Source organism: Peromyscus eremicus, chromosome 14 (genome assembly GCF_949786415.1).
Source record: "Peromyscus eremicus chromosome 14, PerEre_H2_v1, whole genome shotgun sequence".
Lineage (NCBI taxonomy): Eukaryota > Metazoa > Chordata > Mammalia > Rodentia > Cricetidae > Peromyscus > Peromyscus eremicus.
Genome location: NC_081430.1, coordinates 74,522,959 through 74,549,440, shown reverse-complemented (window position 1 = coordinate 74,549,440; position 26,482 = coordinate 74,522,959). Strand labels below are relative to the sequence as shown.

The 26,482-nt window shown below is 51.5% G+C and overlaps 1 protein-coding gene across 1 annotated transcript in view; it reads left to right on the top strand.

Moving 5' to 3' along the window:
- Sptb (spectrin beta, erythrocytic) overlaps positions 1 to 26,482 on the top strand; it is a 125,962-nt gene that overhangs the window by 69,754 nt on the left and 29,726 nt on the right. Inside the window, exons 3-18 of the mRNA XM_059279016.1 lie at positions 4,454 to 4,605; positions 6,290 to 6,463; positions 7,355 to 7,446; positions 8,042 to 8,122; positions 8,447 to 8,562; positions 9,038 to 9,150; positions 10,221 to 10,408; positions 12,273 to 12,390; positions 13,029 to 13,187; positions 14,241 to 14,543; positions 15,143 to 15,293; positions 15,929 to 16,799; positions 18,232 to 18,369; positions 24,545 to 25,301; positions 25,675 to 25,877; positions 25,984 to 26,074. Coding sequence (XP_059134999.1) covers positions 4,454 to 4,605; positions 6,290 to 6,463; positions 7,355 to 7,446; positions 8,042 to 8,122; positions 8,447 to 8,562; positions 9,038 to 9,150; positions 10,221 to 10,408; positions 12,273 to 12,390; positions 13,029 to 13,187; positions 14,241 to 14,543; positions 15,143 to 15,293; positions 15,929 to 16,799; positions 18,232 to 18,369; positions 24,545 to 25,301; positions 25,675 to 25,877; positions 25,984 to 26,074 — 3,707 coding nt within the window. The remainder of the gene's footprint in view (positions 1 to 4,453; positions 4,606 to 6,289; positions 6,464 to 7,354; positions 7,447 to 8,041; positions 8,123 to 8,446; positions 8,563 to 9,037; positions 9,151 to 10,220; positions 10,409 to 12,272; positions 12,391 to 13,028; positions 13,188 to 14,240; positions 14,544 to 15,142; positions 15,294 to 15,928; positions 16,800 to 18,231; positions 18,370 to 24,544; positions 25,302 to 25,674; positions 25,878 to 25,983; positions 26,075 to 26,482) is intronic.

The window sequence follows — 26,482 nt, the reverse complement described above, 5'->3', positions numbered from 1 at the left end:
GAAGGTGTGGCCCAGATTAGTAACTCACTAACCTCAGATGGGCCAATCAAGACAGTCCCTCGCAGCCATGCCCAGCCACTCAGGTTTTAGGTGATTGCAGATGTAGTCAAGTTGATCACCGTGATTGGCCACCACAGTCTCGAGAAAATCCACTTTATGTCTTACGTGGCCTCAAAACGAGCTGTTAGTGAGTTTGTGTCTCTTCTCCTGAACCAGATCCTTACTGAGGGAGTGTGAGCTGTTTGTCTCATATCTCAACAGCCTCTGGGACAGCTTGGATCTAGTGACGGTGGCGGATGGATGACACCTTCTGGGTGCCGACACTTTTCATATACAGCCTTGCCTGCCAGTGGGTGGCCGTGTGAGGGTCTCAGTACCGTGGGTATATGTGACGTCAAGATAAACTTTTGCAGGGAGCTGGGAATGAGTGTGGCCCCAGCTTGAGGGGGAGGAAGGAAGGAAGAGGGGCAGAGGAGAGCGGAGAGGCCATTCTTTAAAGCTACAGAGGCATGAACCGGTCTGTCATAGTTAAGGTTTCTATTGCTGTGAAGAGTCTCTGTGACCATGGCAACTCTTTTTGTTTGTTTGTTTTTCGAGACAGGGTTTTCTCTGTGTAGCTCTGGCTGTCCTGGAACTCACTCTGTAGACCAGGCTGGCCTCGAACTCACAGAGATCCGCCTGCCTCTGCCTCCTCCCTGAGTGCTGGGATTAAAGGAGTGCACCACCACCATCCTGGTGGTGACCATGGCAACTCTTATAAAGGAAAACGTTTAGTTGGGTGGCTTACAGTTCAAAGATTCAGTCCACTATCATTCATAGTGGAGCATGGTGCTGGAGAGGTAGCTGAGAGTTCTTCTGTATCTTGTACAGGCAACAGGAACTGAACTGAGACACTGGGCATGGCTTGAGCGTATATGAGACCTCAAAACCCACGCCCACTTCCTCCAACAAGGCCATACCTACTCCAGCAAAGCCACACCCCCTAACAGTGCCACTCCCTATTAGCTTATGGGGAGCCAATTATATTCAAACTACCACAACTTCCATGTTCTCCCACCCTCCCTATTTCCCCCCTACTCCTCTCACCTCCTCCCCCACTCACCCACCCTCCTCTCACCATGCTCCCCGTTCCTGCATGGGCAAGGTCAGGGCTCTAGAAATAAGCACTAGCTCCTCCAGGGCCTCACTGAAGCTTTCTTCTTCTTCAGATGTTAAGATTGTTGGGTCTCTTGTGAACAGCAGGCCTCATACACAGTCCCCTCTCTTCCTGCTCATACTGCCATGGTTCCCGGTGCAGCTGGCTCAGGGCCACTGGCCTCTCCTGCACTCAGAGGGCTCCGGAAGAGGAGCGTCCAGGTCTTGAGGGAGGAATGTGCTGAGCACGTAGATATGCGGAGCCCAGTGAACAGCTAATGGAAATTAATCCCCACCCCTTGGGCCCTTACTCCACTCTAGATCATCATTAGCCTCGGAATCTTTCCCATGTCTCAACACTGCAAAGTGTTTCCACGGTGCTAGGGATTCTGCATAATCTTCTCCTCTTAAATTAAGGCAGCCGAGAGGCCATCTGCTGCATTCCAAGCCTGCAACTCCAGCATCATTGTGTATTGAAAACTGAGGAGGGCTCAGGGTGCTTTAGGAGACTTCTGTGCCAGTGTTTACACCAGCCCAGCAGCCTGGAGTTAGATCCTGTGTCCCTAGCTAGAAACATGTCCTTATTCTTTGCCAGGCACAAATAAACAGGGGTTAGCACCATGTAGTAATATCTTTGGATTATTTGTTTTTTTTGTTTTGTTTTGTTTTGTTTTGTAGACAGGGTTTCTCTGTGTAGCCCTGGCTGTCCTGGAACTAGACCAGGCTGGCCTCGAACTTGCAGAGATCTGCCTGTCTCTGCCTCCTGAGTACTGGGATTAAAGATCACCTGGCAAAACCTTTGGATTTTTATGAGCAGAAAAATTAGGAAACAGAGGGTGTTAGCATTTGAGGGCACCCACCTCTGTAGTGACCAAAACCTCCAGTCCCTTGGTCAAAGGTTTCACCTCTGACTTAAGGAACAGGTCTTGGGTTGAGGATTTAGCTCAGTGGTAGAGCACTTGCCTAGCAAGCACAAGGCCCTGGGTTGGATCCTCAGCTCTCAAAAAAAAAAAAAAAAGGAACAGGTCTAGGGAAGGCCTTGGGGTAGGGGTTGGGGTGGCTGTAGTTGGCTCTGCTAAACCCCAGCATACCCCAGAATAAATGCCATGCATCCTGTCCAGCATATCATCAAAACTTTACTTACATTTTTTGCTAAAGCAGCCTTTGAAATCAAGAAAACATTTTTTTAATTTGCTGTTGACGGAAGGGTACATTGGGGATTTCCTTGGCCCGGAGGCCCCGAATGAGTGAATGCCACTTAAGTTTTACATTTATTTAAAATCAGCACAGTTCCCCTCCACTTTGTGGAAAGGCTCATTTAAGTGGCTGCCTTAGAAGTGTTCATATGTGGCTCCCACACCCATCATAATTCTCATAGAGTCTGTCTGCTCAGGATAGGAACCCTCTGGCTTGTCCTTGGGTTCCCTACGACCTCCACTCAGTGCTGAACACCTTATGGTTGTACAGTAAGCATTTGCTGAACGGATGAACAGATGACTAGAGAGACTGAGTTCTTAACACTAGGAAGGAATCTGACGCTGTGAGCCTCGGGAACTGCCAGCGTCGTACCCCGGGGGTAACACCGGCTCAGCTCCCCTTTATGCTGTATCGAGTCTGGACTCAGTTGAGCGTACGTGTAGCCTCCTCTCCCAGTGTTGACATTCCCTCCTGGCTGGGGTGCCCTGTGTCTGCCCTGGCTGTGACCCACTCACACACACTCTGCCCAGGGATCCTGTGGGTCCCGCAGGCCCGGGTGTACTACAAGGTCAGCTCCTGCCCTGGATCTTCAAATGCAGGTGCTTGGGAGCCCATAGTCACACGCTGTTCTCAGAATCACACTGTCCCCTCTCCTGCTGTTTCTGTTGTATGACTCCCTCCTCTTGCTGTTCCTCTCTGCTACTCTTTCCCCTTTATTCCTGCTGTCCAGTCTCTCCTCTCTGTCCCAAGCTCGGATGCCTCAGCAGGGTTTACTTGCACAGAGGTGCTAGTCGGTACTCATCTGACTGGTTTAACACGGGCTGGGGGCTTGGTTTGAGGATTTAGCGTGGAGGTACCTCGTGACCATCCCAGGGCTGAAAGTCAGGATCCCTTGTCTGTCATTCTGAGGGTGAGATGGTGACATATGCAACGGACAGCTTCCAGCCCAAGCCCTCGTTCACAGCCTTTGACCTCACGTGGATCGGAGGTCTGCACGTCTCAATTCTTCTTGTTGTTTTCTACGTAGCAGGAACTGGCTGCTTGAGAGCATACAGCGTGTCATTAGGCCTGGCACAGGCCTGCCACATAACAGAACTGGATAAATGCTTCACTGGTCCCCCATGATACAGCTCTAGAGTGCCTACCGGGCATCAAGCTCTGGGGCCTGAGAATGAGAAGCCATTGAGACAGACGACTATGGGCCCCATATTTCAACTAATCCTTCCCAGTGAGGATTCAGGAATCACAGCACACGTGAGGAGCCCAGAGAGGGAGTCGAGAAAAGCCCTCCTGAGAAGTCCATTTGCCATGATTTTAAGGGATGAATAGGAATTAAGTGAAGGGCGTGGAGGAAAATGCTAAGAGCATTCTAGGCAGAGGGAGTGGGTGGATGGCTGGAGGTGGGGAAAGGGGGATGATGGATGGATTGAGAGATGGATAGAGCTGGTATTAAAATCTGAATTCGGTGGTACAGTCGTGCAGAATATTCTGCCTGACATCAGGAAACAGGAGGCTGAATCAGGGTGTCTTGCTACAGTGCATAGATGGCGTTGATGGTGGATGGTGGTGTGGTAGTGGTGCTATGGTGGTGGTGGTGTGGTGGTGGTGGTGTGGTGGTGGTGGTGTGGTGCTGTGGTGGTGTGGTGGTGGTGGTGTGGTGCTGTGGTGGTGTGGTGGTGGTGGTGTGGTGCTGTGGTGGTGGTGGTGCTGTGGCGGTGCTATGGTGGTGGTGGTGTGGTGGTGGTGCTATGGTGGTGGTGGTGTGGTGGTGGTGGTGTGGTGCTGTGGTGGTGGTGTGGTGCTGTGGTGGTGGTAGTGCTGTGGTGGTGCTATGGTGGTGGTGGTGTGGTAGTGGTGCTATGGTGGTGGTACTGGTGGTAGTGTGGTGGTGGTGGTAGAGATGGTGAAGGTGCTGGTGGTGGTGATTGCTCCCCTGCCTCGGTTCTGATGCTCCCATGTTGCCAAGGTTGGCATGTACTCCCAGAAATGAGGAGGAATGGATGCAACAGCCTCCTCTGCCAGGCAAGAATGACCCTAGAATTAGAGTAAAGCCCTTTGGCTCCATGGTACACCAGCCCTCCCCACTCCGGGCAGCTCACCCAAGGCTCTTCTCCTCGCCCAGATGAGCGGGAAGTTGTTCAGAAGAAGACCTTTACGAAATGGGTCAACTCCCACCTGGCCCGAGTATCCTGCCGCATCAGCGATCTCTACAAGGACCTGCGGGATGGACGCATGCTCATCAAGCTGCTGGAGGTGCTCTCCGGAGAGATGCTGGTAAGGCCCCTCCCAGCCTGCGGCTGATGCCATCAACCCCTCCTCAGGAAAGGCATTTGCCCGAGTGCAGAGGGTTCCCTCGACTGCCAGGGTTCCTCCCTGTTCCTCTTCGAGGTTCCATCCTTACAAAGTCAAGGGTCTGTGTGGCTGACTGGGTTCTCTGGCTTCTCCCCAGACTGCCTCGCCCCTGCTGACCACTCCCAGCCCTCATGCTCCTCCCAGAAGCTATGCAGAGCTTTGCCATTCTCCCTGGGGCCTGGGCAATATGGAGCTGGGATGCATGGGCCTAGATGTGTGAGCTGTTGGAGAAATTTGCATTCCTCTTTTTACCAAGGGGAAAGTATGGAAGGAAGGTTGCTGTGTACTTTGCCACAGGTCCAGGTGGAAACCTGTTAGGGGGCCCCTTGGTTGTCCCTGCCCAGCACTGTAGTACGTGGGGGGTGGGGGTGTGCTTTGCTCCGTCACTTCCTTGGTGACCTTGGGCCTGTCAGGTAGGATCTTCTTTACCTCCACTCCCTCCACGTATAGAATGAGGTATTGGGAGAGCCTCAGGGTCTGAGTGAAAAGGCACCGTGTTCTTCTACCTTTTCAATTCCAGGCTGCAGTTCTTGCCTCCTTAGCCCACACTTGAAAGAGTTGCCCCAGGATCCCTTCAAAAGACAGTTAGGAGAGATAGGACAGACGGGTACAGTGCTTGAGGACCCGAGTCTGACCCTCAGAATGCACGCAGGAAAGCTGGGCATGGGGGTATGTGTGCTTTTGCAATCCCAGCACTCGGGAGGTGGATACAGGGAAATCCCTGGGACTCCCTGCCCAGCCAGTCCAGCCTACTTGGCAAGTTCCAGATCTGTAAGAGACTGTCTCAGCAAAACAAAGCAAAATGGGGGAGCAGTGACTGAAGAATGACTCCCAAGGCTGTCCTCTGGCCTCCATGTGCACACACACACACACACACACACACACACACACACACACACACACACCCCTACATATCTGCACACACATACATATATACCCACATACTAGCATTCATAATCATCCCCTTGGGTGCTGGCTGGGGTGTTCCAGGGAGGAAAAAGATTTGGTGGGGTGGGGACATTGTCCATCACCAATCTAAAAATCCATTCTTCCTGCTGACTAGCGGTGAGTAGTTCTTAGAACTGTGCCTGGTACACAGCAAGTACTCAGTTCATTGTCTGTCGTGCTGTTGAGTTTGATTGACATTCAGTGCCCACTTGGAAGGCTGGGTCAGACCCAGAAGGGCTCCTGTGAAGCCTGGTTGAGTGTTTCTGAACCTTCTGGATTCTGCTAACAGGAAGGAGGTGCTGGAGCGAGTGCCCAGCCCATTAAGCACTGGCTCCTCTTTCAGAGGACCTAGTTTCCATTCCCAGTACCCACAAGGCAGCCTCTAACTCCAGTTCCAGGGTATCCAGTGCCCTCTTCTGGCCTCTGTGGCCACCGCATGCACATGGTGTGCTGACGTATATACACAGGCAAAACACCCACACACATAAAATTGAAAATAAGTAAATGTAAAGAAAGAAAAGGGTCAGGAGTGACTGTGGATTTGACCAGGAGAATGAAGGGCAGAGCTAGCTGATGGCATCAGCAGATACAGGTTGCAGCCGCTTCTGGTGTGACGGTGAAGTCCTGTCATGCCCACGAGGTCATCCCCGTCCCTTAGCCAAGGCCCACCAAGGGCAAGATGCGCATCCACTGCCTGGAGAACGTGGACAAAGCTCTGCAGTTCCTCAAGGAGCAGCGTGTGCACCTGGAGAACATGGGTTCCCATGACATCGTGGATGGCAACCACCGCCTGGTCCTCGGCCTCATCTGGACCATCATCCTCCGGTTCCAGGTGGGTCCTGTGGGTAGAAGAAACCGAGGGGATCTCTCAAAGCTGGTAAGGGACTGAGAGCCTTACAAAATGCTGCCTAGAGCGTGTTGATGTACATCTAGGGAGGCTGGAAGCCCACCCTAGGGAACAGTGGTCATGGGATGGAGGACCTACATCCTGTACCATCCCAAAGCGCTAACGCTCAGGACAGGTGCCTGGCTATAGTCTTTTTGAGGGGGAAAATAGAAATTGACTTGTAGCTAGGTTGCAATCTGCTGCAGGACTGGATTTTTTGTCCTCTTACCCTTCGTGTATAACTCTTCATGTTTGAAATAAGATGGTTCAGAAATTGCAAAAATACTACAGAGAAAAACCTCCCTTTATACTTTTTAAACTAGAAATGTTCTCTCATCTAAAATTCAAGGCTCTCTCCTTGGTCCTCAGCCTCCACCTTAGGAGATGATGCTGTCCACATTCAAGGCTCTTCTTCCCTTAGTTAGCCACATTTGGACACACCCTCACAGACATACCCAGAAGTATGCTTCATGCCTTACTGGTCTGATGGCCATAACTCAGGACAACTATGTTAACAATACCAGCCAACACTCATGTTGTACCACCCAGTGAGCCATTGTCCCTTCACGGAAGGTCCCGGGCCACCTTGTCAGTTCTTAAACTCCTGTTCGAGGGATCTGATTGATGGTGTCCCCTCTGATACAGGGTGCCATTCTGGTGGACGGAGGCAAAGTAGTCAACTAGGACCCAAGCCCTTAGGGTGTGGGGTGCTATAGGGATGCGTGCTGCAGATATATGGAGGGGCAGAGGGAAAGAGTTCCCCCCGCCCCAGGAAAGCAGGAAGGCATCGAGCCAGACACCGAGTTACTCTTCTCCTTCTTGTTCTGCCTCTACCAGATCCAGGACATCGTTGTCCAAACTCAAGAAGGTCGTGAGACACGCTCGGCCAAGGATGCGCTGCTCTTGTGGTGCCAGATGAAGACGGCAGGGTGTGTATGCCCTGGAGACCGGCCGTCACCGTGCTCCCTGTTAGCCCCTTGCTTCCCCTAGGGCTGTGGTTCTCAACCTTCCTAATGCTGGGACCCCGTAATACAGGTCCTCATGTTGAGGTGGCCCCCAACCGTAAAATTATTTCCATGGCTACTCCATAACCATAATTTTGCTACTGTTATGAATCGTAGTGTAAATATCTGCTATGCGGGATATCTGATATGTGGCCCTGTGAAAGGGTCATTCGACGCCCCCCTTCCAAACCACTGCCCCAGGGATGCCAAAGGGGCACTAGACACAAGTCCCCCAGAACTGTAGCAGCTTTGGTACAATGGATTCAAGTCTGTTCTGACGTGATTCTTCGGAAACTCCAGATTCCTTTCCAAAGTCACCGTGGTCGGACTGTGGAGCCTGTTGAGTTATGAGCCACAGTTAATGGGAGTGTCTTTGGGTGTGCTTAGCTGTGTGCTCTTATGTTGAAGCAGCTCAAGATGGGACAGATCTGTCCCTCTCCTGGCATACGGGCCGTCAGCTCAGATGCTTGTGACCTCGAAAGGATTTGTTTCTTAGTCTTAATGTTTCTGTTGAATGCAGCTACCCCCATGTCAACGTCACCAACTTCACCTCCAGCTGGAAGGATGGCCTGGCCTTCAATGCCCTAATTCACAAACACCGGTAAGGGAGCCCTCCCTGGTGCTGAGGGGTGGTGGTGATACCTTGCCCTTAACCAGAGGCTGGGGTGGGGGTGGGGTGTTGCCTCTGCTGCTTCTCCTTTTATCCTTGGCCTCCCCTGGCGCTCCTGTTCCCCTCCACTTCCGGTCATACTGCTGCCCATTTCCTGGTGCTCACAGCTGCCCTGTCCTGTTCTCCTGTCTCGTTTCTCTTGCCTGCCTTTCCAAATCCCTACATCCGTCTAGCATCCTCACTTCATGCTGCAACTGCCCTGCATGTGGGACCACCCTGGCCACTCCATCCTAACAGTTCAGCCCTTGTCCCCAGGCCTGACCTCATCGACTTTGACAAGCTGAAGGACTCCAATGCCCGGCATAACTTGGAGCATGCATTTGATGTGGCCGAACGCCAGCTGGGCATCATCCCACTCCTTGACCCTGAAGGTGAGCCACACCCACTTTACTCCCTCCCGGGGCTGGTCCAGGTGCCTGGTTAGCTGCAGGCATGGAGATGTTGGGGCTAAGTCAGGACCCTACTCTGCTCCTCGGTGACAAATAGGTTTTCAGCAGACACCTGGCTTATGGGGAGGGTCTTTGAGGCCCTGGGTCCTCCTTCATTCTGCCTTTGGAGTTCATGGTTCTAATGTGGATCTCATCACTGTCTGAAATCAAGGGCCTCTGCTCAGTTTTTCCGCTTCTTCTAGAACTCACTATGGAGCTGAAGCTGTCCTTGAACTCCTGATCCTCCCTCGTGCCTCTGACACTGCACCTAGCTACTCTTCCATTTCCTGCCCTCTGGGTTGTCCTTTGGCGCCTATGATTGAAACTCATGCTGGAGAAAGTGGGGGCTAGCTGCTAGAAACATGGCTGTCCGGGGCTCCAGTTCCGGTGCTCAGAATGTGCCATCTCCCTCTTGCAGATGTCTTCACAGAAAACCCAGACGAGAAATCCATCATCACCTACGTGGTGGCGTTTTATCACTACTTCTCCAAGATGAAGGTGCTGGCGGTCGAGGGCAAGCGAGTCGGCAAGGTATCGAGCTGTTGGTTTGCCGCCCTGGGCCTTCAGTGTGAGCTCCCTGTGCAGCCTCAAAGCTTTGTGTTTGGGCTGCAGTTTGGTATGTAGAATGCTCCCCAGTCCCTCTAAAGCCCCTGGGAAACTCCCAAGCTGACTCCAAAGAGTGGCCATGTCTATCCTGAAGGGCGTCAGCCCCAGGTCTGGGTCCACAGTCCACCCGGAAGCCCGTGTCTCCCAGACATCCCCTAGGAAGCACCACAAGCTCTTAATTTGTCCTGTTGATGGTGGCATCAGACCTCGCGGGCTCCCGCGGTACACCAGGAGTGGAGTGCCATGCCCGGTTTCTTTTCCCTGCTGGTTCTTCGGCTCCTCAAGAGTAGTCAGGTCCCATCCACCTCGCCCGTGTGTCACGAAGGCTGCCCAGATGCCCTTGATTCCTAATAAACAGTTTGAGATAAACAAAGCACCCCTGGGGCTCCTGCCCAGACAGTTATGACCAAAACAGCCAACTTCAGGTCCGGTGAAGAGATTCTGTCTCAAAACTTAGGGTGGAAAGTGACTGAGGAAGACACCAACCCCTAGAGGCTGGCATCCTGGCTCAGCAAGCTTACTGCTCTACAGCGGTGGTTCTCAACCTTACTGATGCTGCGACCTCATGATATAGTTCCTCGTGTTAATACAGCTCCTCATGTTGTGGTGACCACCAACCATAGAATTATTTTGTTGCTACTTCGCAACTGTAATCTTGCTACTGTTATAAGAAGTCGTAATGTAAATACCTGATGTGTGACCCCCCCCAAGGGGGTCGAGACACACACAGGTTGAGAACCACAGCCCTGCAGGATTAAGCAGGGGCCCGGGTACCAGTGAACCTCAGCACAGTCAGTGCAGGAGAGGACTTCATCCACTTCTCATCCATTCATTTAGTAACGTGGGGTCTCGGGAACAAACCCAACCTAGAACACTAACAGACCTCGAGACCCGCAGGAGCCCCAGGCTAGTCCACACCGATGGTAGGCCTCGTGGGTAGCATCGTTGGTGGCATATCCCTTCTGATGAGAATGAGTAACAAGGCGATTCCCTAGGTCATTGACCACGCCATCGAGACCGAGAAGATGATTGAAAAGTACAGTGGGCTAGCCTCAGACCTGCTCACCTGGATCGAGCAAACCATTAACGTCCTGAACAGCCGCAAGTTCGCCAACTCGTTGAGCGGTGTCCAACAGCAACTACAGGCCTTCAGCACCTACCGCACTGTGGAGAAGCCACCCAAGTAAGGGCCTGGCACGTGGGAGGGTGGTCAGTCCTCAGGAGCTGAAAAAGTCAAGAGCTGGGGAGTGGGTCCTTCTCTGAGGCACGTCCTTGAGTCCCATAGCTGGACATCTGTCACCTGCTTCGTGTCTTACCTGGCCACCTCACTTCCATGCCATCCGTAGCTTGTGGACATCGATGAGTTAACTTTGGATTAGAGACAAAGAAAGTGCTTTTCTAGACTCCCAAGGCCAACAGAGGAGCGGTTACAGGCTTCTTTGGAGAGCCAGTGCTGGATAACTCCTTAGTCTGTTGCCTGAGCCGTGGGTTTCTTTTCAGGTAATGACCTCTGTGTTATCAGCCCTCGAGTGCCCTGTGTTGGGCCTTGTGAGCATCAAGTATATCCATCTTTCTCCATTCCACCTGTTACCGTTCATCGGCAAAGCACTAAGCCTGTTTCTTAGGAGCTCGGCCCCCACTCCACCACATACGTGCACACACATCCACACATGCACACGTAACCGTGCACACACTTGTGCATGCACGTATAATGAACATAAGCACGCACATGCACAACCACACACACAGAGGTATGCAGGCACATACAGATACAGCCATGCACCTATGTGTGTACACACAAATATTCACAACCATGCAACACATGCACGCAGGTGGGAGTACTCATGGGTATGCAGGCGCACGCACTCACATGCGTGCATTTCCAAGTATGCACACGTGTAAACGTGCACACACGCATATACGCCTCAGGAATTCCAGGCTCTCTGCTCGTCTACCTCTGAAGAGACGCTGCTAGTTCATCAATGATGCCTTCTGTTTCTTCCTCCCCATCTCATCTCACACTTACCATTCAAGTCTCTCAGATAGGGAAAAGTGAGACACCGAGCCCAGGATGTTCTGTAACTCTGGATCTGGTTTCTGGTCTGACACTAACCCACTTTCAAAGTCCTAAATTCAATACCAACACGAGGCCCAGTAAACAGGGTGTTGCCTCTTACCTGTACCAACAGGACCCAGGGCCTAAGGCTTCCTGAGCACAGATGAGTCCTCAGTGCTGTGTTCAGGAGTTGAGGTGGGCAGACTCTTGGTACATGAAGAAGTGTGACAGTGCACCGTTACTTGGACCCTGTCCTCTCTATGCACAAAGCCCAGCCCTTCCTGGCCCCTTGAACACATCTGGCCTGTAGGATTTGGGAGATCTGGCTTATAGAGACTGGAGTCAAAGTTGCTTTCCATGCACTATGTTCTTGAGGAAATCATGCTGCTTCTAAGTTTTTTTGGTTTTTTTTTTTTTTTTTTGGTTTTGTTTTGTTTTGTTTTCAAGACAGGGTTTCTCTGTGTAGCTTTGTGCCTTTCCTGGAACTCGCTTTGGAGACCAGGCTGGCCTTGAACTCACAGAGATCACAGAGATCCGCCTGCCTCTGTCTCTCAAGTGCTGGGATTAAAGGCATGCGCCGCCACCACCGCCCAGCTGCTTCTAAGGTTTTATTGACTAAAAACAGTTGGTCTAGAAAGCCTTCATTTGTAGGACAGAGTAGGGTTTCTTTGTGGGGGTTAGTAAAACTTGGGATTTATTGGAGTTACCAGAATATTCCAGTAGCTTTCCCAATGGAAGCACATGAATGCTCTGATAGCCTTTGCATCTTCTCTGAATTGAGCTGTAAAGATGCAAACTCTTATCTGATCTCTCCAGGGAGTGACAGATGTCTTAGCAGGTGAGTAGACCTGTCTGTGTCTTTCCTTCTTTGTTTTTAAGAGACATGCTTTGCTTTCCAAGGTCTGGGATGCCAGGGTTTCCTTATTGACTGCAGCAAACAGTGTGTCTATGGGGACCTCGATACCAGTATCCCCAATTCTGTTCCCCACAGGTTTCAGGAGAAGGGGAATCTGGAAGTCCTCCTGTTCACCATCCAATCCAGGATGAGAGCCAACAACCAGAAAGTGTACACGCCCCACGATGGGAAGCTGGTGTCCGACATCAACCGGGTACTGTGACAGTGTCAATTGCCCATCTGAGTTCCTGAGGAGGATATGGGGAGTGGTCGCTGAGCAAGGCTAGACCAGGCCACTTTATTTGGCGTTAATTACATGCTGGCTATTTGGGAGAGTCATTTGAAGGTGTCTGTAAGAGTTCAGACTATAGCTCCTACTCTTCTCTGTAGGTACCCAGAACCATTCTTTGGGGCCATTTTTGGTAGCCTGTCCTCTACCAAACCTTGAGTTTGTCTTGGAGTCTAGAATGTTAATTACTTATGACAGAGGGGAATGCTGTGTGACATTTCAGAGGTTTGGAGACTTAGCACCATCTGGAAGCTCTAACAGAATGGAGGTGGCTATTTAGTCCACAAGGATTTGCTGAGCATCTACAGAGGTGGAAACCATTATATTATTAAGCCAGTGTCTGAGGCAGGCTTGGGGGAGGTGGAACTGGGAAGTCTGACTGGTCTGGGCCGGACCAAAAAAAAAAAATCAAAGGATGTTACTAAACTTTACTCTGCTACTACCGTACCCCATAGTGGCAGGATCTCCCTGGATTCATACAGTCACCCGGTATCGGCTGAAAGAGACAACCACAAGCCCACATATTCTTCCCGTTCCCCAAGAATTCTCCTTTGCCCATGCAGGCCTGGGAGAGCCTGGAGGAAGCAGAGTACCAAAGGGAGCTGGCCCTGAGGAGCGAGCTCATTCGGCAGGAGAAACTGGAGCAGCTAGCACGGCGCTTTGACCGAAAGGCTGCCATGAGAGAGACGTGGCTCAGTGAAAACCAGCGCCTGGTGACCCAGGTAAGGGGGCGTGCCGTGGCAGGAGAGGGGACGTGCTTTGGACCACTGATCTCGATGGAACTGGAGCCCAAGCCAGTCTTAGAGGCAGCCAGATAAGGCCCTCCTCAGCCTTGCAAGTGTTTGGTGGGATCAAACTTACATCTGAAGAGAAACCCTAGGATACATTAAGTCTCTCTCTTTCTCTCTGTCTCACTATCTGTCTCTTGCTCTCATCAGAGGTCCAACCCTGGACCCTAAAACATGAGAAGCAGCGTTCCAGCACTGAGTTACACTCCCAGCTCATATTAAGTCTCCGTCTTAGAACAGAGCCTCACGTACTAGAACAGGCCCCCCAACATGTCTTGTGTAGGCTGTAGCATCAAGGGACCCAGGAGTCAGAGTTGATATTCATGATTCTTCTCTGGGAACAGGATTAAATCAGAGTGTGCCTTTGGTTTCTTGGCCTCCAGGTCCGGGACATATTTCACTGGCTAACAGTGAACCCCAGGGCTGATTCTCCATTGGAGCATCTGTTCCCTCCCACTTAGAGCTTAGAATCAAATTAAATTCTGTCTGTTAAGGGGATAGCGAGTGTTCTAAGAGCATTGGAGAGTGTGCATGTGCCCCAGATAGTGTGTGGGTAAACCATCTGTTTGCATCGATGAGACATGCTAGTCTAAGCGGGCCCCGCCTGCCCGGAAACGGATCGGTCCTCTCAAGGCAGGGTGGGAAGTACCAGCAGGTCACCAGAGGACGCTAATGGACACATAGCCTCACCTGTGTGTGTGGCGCAGACAGTCAAATTGGGGGCGTTTAGAGGTACTTGTGAGACGTTCGGAAAGTGCTCTGATAAGACAGGCAGCAGGGGAAGGCAGAGATACTTGTGAGACGTTCGGAAACTACTCTGATAAGACAGGCAGCAGGGGAAGGCAGAGATAACAGAGGCTTTGTAGAAATGTGCTGTTGCCATCTGGCAGCTGGGCTTCAGGGACCCGCTGCTTCTGAGCCCAGGGGACTCTGACTGAGCAGCTCTTTTGTTTGCTTGTTGATTGTTTTTTCCTCCTCGGGGGGCAGGATAACTTTGGGTATGACCTGGCAGCCGTGGAGGCCGCCAAGAAGAAGCATGAAGCCATTGAGACAGACACAGCTGCCTATGAGGAGCGGGTAAAGGCCCTGGAGGACCTGGCCCAGGAGCTCGAGAAAGAGAATTACCATGACCAGAAGCGCATCATAGCCCGGAAGGACAACATCCTCCGTCTGTGGAGCTACCTGCAGGAGCTGCTGCGATCCCGGCGCCAGAGGCTCGAGGCCACCCTGGCGCTGCAGAAACTCTTCCAGGACATGCTGCACAGTATCGACTGGATGGATGAGATCAAGGTGGGGCTGAGGCTGCCCATCCCACACCCCGTTATAGTCAGCATGTGTTTTCTTTACATAACTGCCCTCCGGTTATATCTCTAAGTCACAATGGAGAAAGGACAAAGATGTCACTAGCCCATGTTCACAGTATCCCCAATAACCCAGGAATCTCGGGTTAGTGATTGCACAAGCTCCACCCTACAGGCATTAAAAGAGATTTAAGTGTTAATGAAAACCCAGAGAATCCAGCTCCAAGTAATTGGGGCTTGACTCTGGTTCAAATCCAGACCCCTCTGAAAAGGGAAGTCTGAATTCTCTCCCTCTGCTCCAGGAGGTCTTGGGTGAAAGTAAGCATGAAATTGACCATGGGCTTTCTAAAAATAAACATGCCCAGGCACCAGAACTCGAAAAGGATGATATAGATGAGTGTGAAGCTTGAGATTTTGTAGGGCATTCCATGGAAGATTCCAGAGGGCACCCTCTTGTAGGAAATCCTTTGCGGCATCTCCTGTCCCAAGCAGCAGGCACCTCCCCGCTGTATCCACGACCCCTGGCTAAGATGCACACACACCCTCTGGGGGGGTCCGTTCTCCTCATTTGCCATTGCCCATTACCAGGCTCACATCTTGTCTGCTGAGTTCGGGAAGCACTTATTAGAGGTAGAAGACCTGCTTCAGAAGCACAAGCTAATGGAGGCCGATATTGCCATCCAGGGGGACAAAGTGAAGGCCATCACAGCAGCCACCCTGCAGTTCACTGAGGGGAAAGGTGAGGCCAAGAGTGTTCCCTCTGCTGAGGCCTCTGATGCTAGATCCTGTCCTCTGACCCCTCTTCCCGCTTGGGTAAATCTAGAACCACCTTTAGAATTCTGCCTCTTTCCTCAGGTGATATTGTGTAAAACTTGAAGGGCAACAGTACTCTCCTGAGGGCCAGCTGTTTCCGGCAGCCCACAGTCAGAAAGATGACCATAAGCACCATAAGCTGTCATCTGTCTTCCATTCTTTCTGCTGGTGTCTGACACTGTGTTTCTGGTTTCTTGTCTTAAATATGAGAGTTCACTACCTCCTAGAAACCTCTAACTGAGCTTTTTAAAAACCTCATGTCATGTTGTACATTACTACTAAGAACCACTTAACTTTTAATCTCCCTCATTCCTGAAGCTTGGTGGGAACCAGTTATAAAGAATCCGGCCTGTCCTCCAAGTAACTGGGAATCCGTGCATCCAATCCCAAAGGACCTCGAAGGGCTAAAGACACAGCTCAGTGGTGGAGCATTTGCCTACCACACACAAGGTCCCCGAGGCCCTAAGAGAGGGAAGCTTTAGGACTGTGTGGTTCTGACCTCCCGCTTACCAGTCAATGAATCTCTTCCTTGTCTTTGTCTTCCTCCTCCTGTTCCTCCAGGGTACCAGCCCTGTGACCCCCAGGTCATCCAGGACCGCGTCAGCCACCTGGAGCAGTGCTTCGGGGAACTCAGCAACATGGCCGCCGGAAGGAAGGTGCAGCTGGAGCAGTCCAAGCGACTCTGGAAGTTCTTCTGGGAGATGGATGAGGCCGAGAGCTGGATCAAGGAGAAGGAACAGATCTACTCCTCCCTGGACTACGGCAAGGATCTGACCAGTGTGCTCCTCCTACAGCGCAAGCATAAGGCCTTTGAGGATGAACTCCGTGGGCTGGATGCCCATCTGCAGCAGATCTTCCAGGAGGCTGAGGGTATGGTGGCCCAAAAGCAGTTTGGACATCCACAGATCGAGAACCGTGTCAAGGAGGTATCGGCCCAGTGGGACCACCTGAAAGAGCTGGCCGACTTTCGAAAGAAGGACCTGCAGAACGCCGAGGACTTCTTCCAGTTCCAGGGTGACGCCGACGACCTGAAGGCTTGGCTGCAAGATGCTCACCGGCTGCTGTCCGGCGAAGATGTAGGGCAAGATGAAGGCGCCACAAGAGCCCTGGGAAAGAAGCACAAGGAGTTTCTGGAGGAGCTGGAGGAGAGCCGAGGGGTGATGGAGCATTTGGAGAGCCAAGCCCAGGGCTTCCCTGAGGAGTTCAGAGATTCCCCAGATGTCACAAGTCGTCTGCAGACCCTCAGGAAGCTCTACGAGCAGGTGTTGGCTCAGTCAATACTGCGCGGACAGAGGCTGCAGGATGCCCTGGACTTGTACACAGTGTTTGGGGAGTCGGATGCCTGTGAGCTGTGGATGGGCGAGAAGGAGAAGTGGCTGAACCAGATGGATATCCCAAACACCCTGGAGGACCTGGAGGTGGTGCAGCACAGGTCAGAGGGGCTGGCCTCTGCTCGCCTCCCACCTCCAGACCCAGCGGGGGTCTCTTTGAGAGACCAGTGCTTAAAGGGCCCATATCAAGAGTTGAGATTTGGTCTGACTTGGTGGGGGGGGTAGGGGGTGCGGCTCTAATACTTCACCCACTGGCACCTTCAGAGTTCCTGAGACAAAGGAGATTTTTCTTTATTCAGTTGCTTCTCAGCTATAGCAGCCTTTGCTCAGATGAATTCTATACAGAACACAGGGAAAATGGAGGTGCTGTGTACATGGGGGCTGAGGGGCTGGGACTCTGTCATCTCTAACTCTGTGCTAGTCCCTCAGCCAGAGAACTCCAAGGGGCCACAGACACCAGTTGATAAACAAGTTTCTGAGGCTACTACTTTCACTTCCGGTGTTCTGATTCCATCAGCACCCTGAATAGGGGTCGGGGGCAAGTTCATCTTGGGGGGGTGGGGGCAGGCGGAGTGATCTTGCCCGGTGGGTTGTGGCATGCTCAGGCTGATGGGGGTGGTTGGTTTTAAGGCAGTAGATGGAGGGGTGCTCCCACTATGATTAGGGGACATGCTCAGGCTGCATATGAACGGGATGTTCAGGCTATGGAGGGAGATGGAGGAGTGGTCAGGTGATGGAGAGGAGGTGTGTTCCAGCTGTGGATGGGGGCAGGCGTTCAGGCTTGGCAGCATCTCAGCGGCCTAGCATGTCATCCAAGCGTCATGGGGCGGGAGGGGCTACCCCCTGGAGTGGTGCCAAGGGAGTCCTACACTGATGTGGAGCACTGGTTCTCAGCCTTCCTAATGCCACCCTTGAATACAGTTCCTCATGCTGTGGGGACCCCCACCCATAAAACGTTTCGTTGCTACTCCATGACTGTAATCTTGCTACTGTCATGCATTGAGAAAGGACTAGTCAACCCCCAAGGAGTCTCAACCCACAGGTTGGGAACCGTTGTGCTAGAGGGTGCTGGACTCTTCCCAGGAGGAGTTGGCCTTCTTCCCTTACCCACCCATCCCAGCAGTGAAGCATCTGAGGGGAGGGTGGCTTCAGCCCGCATTCCTGGGTACCAGAGTTAGGGTAGAACAGCAACCAAGACAATGGAGGTGTGGCAGATGGTCCTTGGGGTGACCGACTCCTTTGCCAACCCCAACACTGTAACCCCTTACAAGCTCTTCTGTGGACCTGTTACCTGTATAGTAAAGAACCGTCTCCTAACTTGGTCCAGAAATACCCAGACATGACACCGAATCTATAGAACCAAAAGTTAGGGTGTACCAGCCTGTCTGCCTCCCTCCCTTCCTCCCTCCCCTGGACAAAACACTCGGGATGTGGCGTGAGGAAGCAAGGGCTGCACATCTGGAGACTGGGAACAGCCGGAAACCGGTGGTTCCACTGCCACTCACTGCTCCTCGTGTTCTTCATCCATATCAGGTTTGACATCCTGGACCAGGAGATGAAGACCTTGATGGCTCAGATTGACGGTGTGAATCTCGCTGCCAACAACCTGGTAGAGAGCGGCCACCCACGCAGCGGGGAGGTGAAGCAGTACCAGGATCGCCTGAACAAGAGGTGGGGAGTGGGCGGGGCTTGGCTCTGGGGAGCTTTCTCCTAGCACCCGACATACACCTAGAGAAATGGCCCCAGCTTTAAATGTCCCTGGTTTTCTCTGCCGATCTCGTTGCTAGTGTTGGGGCTACAGCAGTAATCGGGAAATCTATGCTACTCTAAGTGTCATGGAGGAGACAGTGTCTGGAGGAGGAGAGCGGATGTCCATGCAGCTGTGATGAGGGGGACATTCTGAGTGCGCAGACCGTTAGTGGGCCACGTGGTACCTTGCCATATTTCCCCAGACGTTCCTGGACATGGGAAATTGCTTTCTGAGAGTTCTTAAGTACTGTCCATAAAAGAACGTCCCTGCCTGGGCCGGAATGCAGCATCGATAATAAGGTTGGCTTGAGTAAAGAGAATTAGCGGGGCGCCTTGAGCAAGCTTCATGACTGGAACAAAAAGCAGGCCCCGAGGAGCCTTTAGAGAGGGGCTGCTTTCAGAGCAGGGCATAATTGCTCATCAGTTCCTGGAGGATCTTTGAGGACAGATCAAATGCTTGCATTCTCTGCTTTTACCTCGACCCCGCACGCGCAATGCCACACGCTCATTCCCTCTCCCTAACCCTGGCTGGCCCCTTCCAAGTACTTGTGCATGAGCTTTGTTCTGCTTAAGGCAGTTCAGAATGTAGACTTAGGGCCTAGTGAGCTGTGAAGAAACCGTGGGAACTGTTGAGAGCCTGTAGGGAACCCCAAGCTGAAAGGGATGCTCTGGAGCCACTGGAATGGTCTGGGGCTGACTGTCTGTCTTAGCATCCAAGGCTGGGGTCTGCAAGTCTGATGTTAATTCAAAGAAGGATGCCTGTTTGTTAGGCTTATAGGTACTATCTATGTATGGGGGAGGGGAGAATTTTTTGGAGCTGCTTTTTAAGTGAAGCAATTAGATCATTTTAAACCGGAGAAACTTCCAGGCAGGAAGAACTTGCCAGCCAGACATGCATTGCAGTCCCAGCATGCTGACATTTACAGAGTCTAAACCATGCCCCGCCCCCTACCTCAACTGAAAAACTTCCAGGCAGTTGCCATTCTCAGGTTAGAGAAGAGCTGAGGCACAGAATGATGAGATAGTTTCCATTAAGTCTAAGAGTCGAGAGGCCGGGAAGCCCATCCCGTCCAGCAGAGAAGGGAAGGCCACTTCTTGACCGTGTAGCTCACCCCACTTGGGACCAACTCCTTTGATTAGACTGTGTGGACTGATGTCGAATGGTGGAAATCTGTCTCCTTGGAATTTTGACGTGTTGTGGATTCTGGCTTAGCTCCTCGGAGATAGCAAGACGTGCCCTGATTCATCCCACATTCACTCTGTACCCCCACCACAGGGCTGTTTCCCATCTCTGCTCCTCTCTGGGGATGTGCTTATTCTTCTAACTATGTATCCCAAATCCTGGCCATCCTTCGCCCAGGCCAGGCTCATTTACCAGTTGAAAATAGCCCCGCCTTCCTCTGGTTCTGGGCTTTGCATCCTACCTTGTGTTTATTTTTTTAAAGGTTTAGTCATATTTTTTTGTGTGTCTGTATATATGTACACATATATTTGTGTACCATATTCACACCTGTACCCTCAGAGGTCAGAAGAGGGAATTCTATCCGGTGGAATTGGAGTTCTAAAAGGTTGTGAGCTGCCATGTGGGTGCTGGGAACTGAACCCAGGTCCTCTGCAAGAGCAGCCAGTGCGCTTAACCACTGAGGCATCTCTCCAGCCCCTCTTACCTTGTATTTATAATTAGCAGTTCTGAAATGCTGAACACCAGGAATACCTTATTGGAAATGTGTCATTGGGCAGTTTTGTCACTGTGTGGGCATCGTAGAATGTACTGACGTAACCTCAGGGGCATAACCCCTACACACCTGGGCTATATGGTCCATATTCCGTTGCTTCAAGACCATAGTAAACAAAAATAGCATGAGATAGCTAGGGATGTAAGTTAATGGTACAGTGTACTTAGCATGTTCAGGATCTGGGTTCAATCCCCGGTACCACCATTAAAAAACTAGATCCAGATTCGGTCAAACATCAGGAAAGTGATGCAGAGAAATGACGTGATCAACATAAGCATATGAAGCAGGGTCTGGCAAACACAGCATACTGTTTACAAAAAAAAATTTAAGTAGAATATACACCCAAAATAACAGTAAGAAGCATAGTGTAGCGAATACATAAACCAGTAGCATCCTCATTTATCATCATCAAACACAAAACGGAGAGAGCAAACAGGAAGTAGGGCAAGACCCACTCCTCCAGAGGCTCCCCAGACTCCCTAGACACGGCCACCAGCTGAGGACCAAGTGTTTAAATGCCCAAGTCTATGAGGGCCATTTCTCATTCAAACCACCACATCCCGCTCCCTGACCCCAGAGACTCATGCCGTATCATAATGCACGTAGTCCCACTTCCTAAGTCCCCTACAGCCTCTGAGTCTCAAGACTGTTTAAAAGTCCAAAGTCTCTTCGGAGACTCGAGGCAGTCTCTTAACTATAAGCCCCTGATAAAGCGAAAACCAAATTCTATAATCAATTCCAACATGTAATGGTGCAGAATATGCATTTCCATTTGGAAAGGGAGGAGTGGGGGGCACAGTGAAGAACTACTGGGCCAGAGCAAAGCTCAGCAGAGCAGACTCCAAATCCCATAGCTCCAGGGCCCACGTCAAAGGCCTGGATGGTGCCACCTCTCTGGCTTTGCTGCCTGCAGCATTCTTCTCTCTCTTGGGTTGGTTCCACTCCCCGTGGGTAGCTCTTGACATTGCCAACATCTTGGGGTTTCCACTACAACCCAGGCTTCACTCTTCCAGCTTCAGGTAATGACCTCTTAAACCTCTTGCCCTCTCGGGGTCTCATGTAGGGTTTCCCTTGTCGCCTGCTGCCTGGCCTCAGTGGCTCTTTGAAACAATGGAGGAAGAATCCATGACCCCTTCATTTTTTTGACAAGCTAAGACAGTGACCTTACTTTATTTTTTTTTTAAAGATTTATTTATTTATTATGTATACAGTGAGTGTTCTGCCTGCAGGCCAGAAGAGGGCACCAGATCTCATTACAGATGGTTGTGAGCCACCATGTGGGTGCTGGGAATTGAACTCAGGACCTCTGGAAGAGCAGCCAGTGCTCTTAACCTCTGAGCCATCTCTCCAGCCCTGACCCCTTCATTCTTATATCCCCATGCCTTTCAAGTCAGCACCATGGAGAGGACACTGCTAAGTTGGGCTAGCAGCTTGGGATGGACCCTGATGCCTTGAACTGTATTAGCAGCGGATTTTGTTTGCAATTAGAAGCACACACACACACACACACACACACACACACACACACACACACAAGCTTTATGCTCTCTTTTACAAGTTGGGGACTTCATTGGGTTGGGCCTTGCCCTTAGGGCACACTTCCCTTTATCCCAGTGCAGAAAAGCCCTCTCCTTCATGGCGCTAATCTTACCAACCTCTCCCAGCACGTGCCTTAGCCGGAAGATTAAGCTGCATGGTGCTCTTTTTCTCTCTGAACTGAACATTTTGTGTTTCTCTCTTCCCCACTTGCTCACTTTCCTTGTAAACCTGCATAAGCACTATCGGTAATACCCAGGCCACAGACTGGACAAACATCATGTAGTCTTGAAATTTCCTTCACTGAAGAAATTAGGTCATTACTGTTAAATTTAGCCTCAGGCAAGTTCTCATGACATGGGCATTTGCCAAGATATTACAGGAATGGTCTCTGAGCCAGATGCTGTTAATGGCCTTGCTTTCCTCTGGAACCTCTTGAGCTGGGCCTCTCCGGTCCAAACTGCTCTCAGCACTGTCTTCCAGGCTGCTGCTAGAGTGGCCTGTTAAACTCTACTTACAATGTTCAACTGCTTTTCTAGTCCGACATTCCAAAGTCTTCCTTTCACATTCCTCCAAAAAAATGCCATGGTCGGGTTCTTCAGAGCAACAGCCAATTTCTGCTATGATCCTCTGTGTTAGTTACTTTTCTATTGTGGTGATAAAATACCATGACCAAGGCAACGTATAAAAGGGAGAGTTTATTTGGGCTTCTGGTTCCAGAGGGATAAAAAGGAGGGATATGGTAGGAAGGCGTGGTAGCAATCGGAAGGCACAGTAGCGGAGCAGGAAGCTGAGAGCTCAGACTCTAAACCCTAAGCACGAAGCAGAAAGAGTGAACAGGAAGTGTGGCGGGACTATAAACACTCGAACCCGGTCCAAGTCTTCCTCAAACAAGGCTCCACCCCTCCGCAAAGGTTCCACAACTCCCCCAGACAGTGCCAGCAACAGGGGACCAAGTGTTCAAATCCCTGAGCTTAGGGAGGACCTTTCTCATTCAAACTACCACACAAGCATTCAGTTTACTCTCATGAGCTATGTATTCCTATGGTGTGCAGTGAGTGCGTAAGCTTGGACCCGAGGGAGGTGTCTCCAGTGGTCCGCCCTGGCTGATGGGCAACTCTTCTAAAGAGGTTTATTGGTTGCCTCGGACTAACTGAAGGACTCCAGGCCATTCGCCAGACCTCAGTCTATTTCCCATTTCATAGCCGCGTCCACCTGAAGGTTGATGTGACTGCACACTGTCCTCATAGTCCTATCTGGAGTCTTCCTCTCTCCCTTTCTCCCTTTCCTCTCTTTACGCCAGCTCAATTTCCTGTTTGTTTTCAGGTCCTAGGGTACTTTAAATGTGGCCTTGGGCATTTTCAAACTTCCTCTAGGGAAGCTGGGGACTATCCTGAAGCATTCTTAAAGTTAATAATGTGAGCTTTCTAGATATTTCCAACATTTCTAAAACTCTAGGGAACTTGTATGCAGGTGTTCTTTGACTCGTGATGGAGTTACAACCTGATAAACCCACTGTATATTGTTAGTATCATGAACAGAAAATGCATTTGTAGCGGCAAATGGGTAACAGAGCTTGATATGCAAGCAGGATTGAACTATGCAAGTTCAAATCCCCAACACTCACATAAAAGCCAGGCAAGGCTAAGTATAATTGTATTCCAAGCATGGGGATGGGGTGGGACAGAGACAGGCCGCTGGCCCTGCCAGCCAGCTGGCCTAGCCAAAACTGCTTCAGGTCTAATATGGGACTATCTCAAAAAATAAAAAGGGGGGTGGCAGAGGAAAACACCTGACATCATCCTGTGGCCTCAACGTATGCACACAGGGGCACACGCCTCCGTACACACATGTGCACATACCCCCCCCCCCCCACACACACATATTGGTGAAATTATTAAGGCCACTCCACGTAGTTAAAAGGAGATTTATTTAATGGTGTAATTTACAAGTTAAGGGATAGGTAGGTCGCGGGGTCCGGGGAAGGTGTATCGCAGTCCAGAGGTGTTCTCTGGAGCTCTGCTTGGCCCACCTTCACCGTCCAAGGTCCTGGAACCGAGTGAGAGCACCGCCCATCCGGATCTCGGGTCCCCAGGCCCCTCCCTTGGCCCTGCCTTGTAGGCGTGACAGTTGCCGAAGTCTCAATGGGGGTTGGAACATCCAGATCAAAGCTGGAATGGCTACCCACTACACACACACACACACACACACACACACACACACACACACACACGTGTGGCCACACATGGTGGCACTAGCCTTAGCTGCTCTGGAAACTAAAATAGGAGGCTCACCGTGACCAACAGTCAAAGACCAGTCTTGGCATCCCAAAGCTGCCCCACACCTCGCTTAGCCACTGGCACTGTGCAGTGTTGGTTGTTCGCCCTGTGGTCACACGGCTGACTGGGAGCTGCATCCTGCTGCTACTGCCCAGTACCACCACAGTATCATACCTGATACTTCCAGCTCAGGCAAGGGGCGACATCCGAGCACAATTCCTAAGAAATGTGTATCACCTTCCACTAGCCAAAAGCCCAACCATCGTAGATCCAAGATTGTTCACATTTACCTGAAGTCCAGGTGAACGTTGTATATGGCTAGGATCATATCATTATTTGACTCTTGAGAATCAAGAAAATCTGGTTCTCTGTTACATATATCTTGAGTAAAATTGGACAAGTTAGTTTTGTTTACCCACTGGTAGATACTTTTTTTTTTTTGGTAACATAGGAGGTCTGTGTGTGGGGAAGACTCATGGGAAATGTGAGAAGAGTTAAGGAACAGCATGGTATTTGTTTCCCCTTGGTCTGTCTCTCTTCTGGCAGATGGCAGGCCTTCAAGGCAGTGGTGTCCGAGCAAAGAGAGGCTGTGGACTCAGCGCTTCGAGTAAACAACTACTGTGTGGACTGTGAGGAGACCAGCAGGTGGATCGTGGACAAGACAAAAGTTGTAGAGTCCACCAAGGACCTGGGGCAGGACCTGGCGGGTGTCATTGCCATCCAGCGCAAGTTATCAGGGCTGGAGCGGGATGTCTTGGCCATCCGGGACCGTGTGAGTGCCCTGGAACGTGAGTCACAGTATCTGATGGAGTCGCACCCGGAGCAGAAGGAAGACATTGGCCGGCGGCAAGTAGACGTTGAGACACTGTGGAAAGGCCTGCAAGATGCCTTGCAGGGTCAGGAGCTCTCCTTAGGGGAAGCCAGCAAGCTGCAGGCTTTCCTGCAGGAGCTGGATGACTTCCAGACCTGGCTGTCGATGACCCAAAAGGCAGTGGCCTCTGAGGACATGCCTGAGTCACTCCCAGAGGCTGAGCAGCTCCTACAGCAGCATGCAGCCATTAAGGAAGAGGTTGATGCACACAAAGACAAGTACCACCAGGTCAAGGCCTCTGGGGAGAAGGTGATCGAAGGCCAGAGTGACCCAGAGTACCAGCTTCTGGGCCAGCGGCTAGAGGGCCTAGATGCTGGCTGGGATGCTCTGTGGCGGATGTGGGAGAGCCGAGGGCACACCCTCACCCAGTGCCTGGGCTTCCAAGAGTTCCAGAAAGATGCCAAGCAGGCTGAAGCCATCCTTAGTAACCAGGTAGGGAGAAGCACACAGGGCTGGGGCACAGGAGTCCCTCAGGTGACTTACTAGTGGTGAACTCTTCATAGTCACCAGTTAAAGGAAATCCTCTCTGTTCCTTCCTCGTCACATCCCTTTCTGGTCCCGTGTCCCAAGCTGTCTTGTTTTGGGGTCATTCTGAAGCTAGAGAAGTGAGCCTTGCCCTGGGTTACTGCCCTTCCATGTAGCTTCCTCCACGGCCCATGCCCCCCGCCCTGGGTGGGAATGGGAGGCCATGCCTAGGGAGTAGAGCACACTCACTCTTGGGGTGCACTGGAAGCCTGCACATGCTGCCCATGGCGCTCCTGCTTAGCCCATCCTCAGGCCTCCTCTGGAAACCTTGCTTTAACAGGAATACACTCTGGCTCACTTAGAGCCTCCAGATTCCCTGGCGGCTGCGGAGGCTGGGATCAGAAAGTTTGAGGATTTCCTAGTGTCTATGGAAAACAACCGCTCTAAGGTCTTGAGTCCTGTGGACTCTGGAAACAAGCTGGTGGCTGAGGGCAACCTGTATTCGGACAAGATCCAAGAGAAGGTGCAGCTGATTGAAGACAGGTATGCCCCACGCCTAGGACCACGAGACCCTGTGCTACACTGGGGAAGGGGGGGCCAGGCAAGGACCCCAGACCTGGTGCTAGTGTGGCTTCCCTTGCCTTCCCAGGCACAAGAAGAACAGTGAGAAGGCACAGGAGGCTACGGTTCTCCTCAGAGACAACCTGGAGCTGCAGAACCTCCTCCAGAACTGCAAAGAGGTGAGGCCAACAGCTGGGGTGATTCTCGGATTTCAGTCAGAAGGGCTCAGAGCTGAGAGGCCATAGGATTCCTGTCTCACCCAAGACTGGTGGCATTTCATGAGCTGGGGACTTGGGGTACCTAGCTTGATATTCCTTGAATCCTTCCGTTCCACAGTTCTTTTCCACCCTCAACCCCCAAGTCTGAAGTCATCCTTTGATTTACCCCATCTAGGACAAGGTTCTCCAAGAGCGGTCTGAGAATGTTCTGATTGGAGTCACCTAGGGCCTAGACAGGGCTCTGGGCAAGGATGTGGGGTCTACACAGCACCCACACAGGCCCCTAACATAATGCCCTGCGGATGCTGACTTGAGATCCATAATGCTTTTGAGCATCTTCATTTTGTCCCAAGCCCTGGACAATTAGGG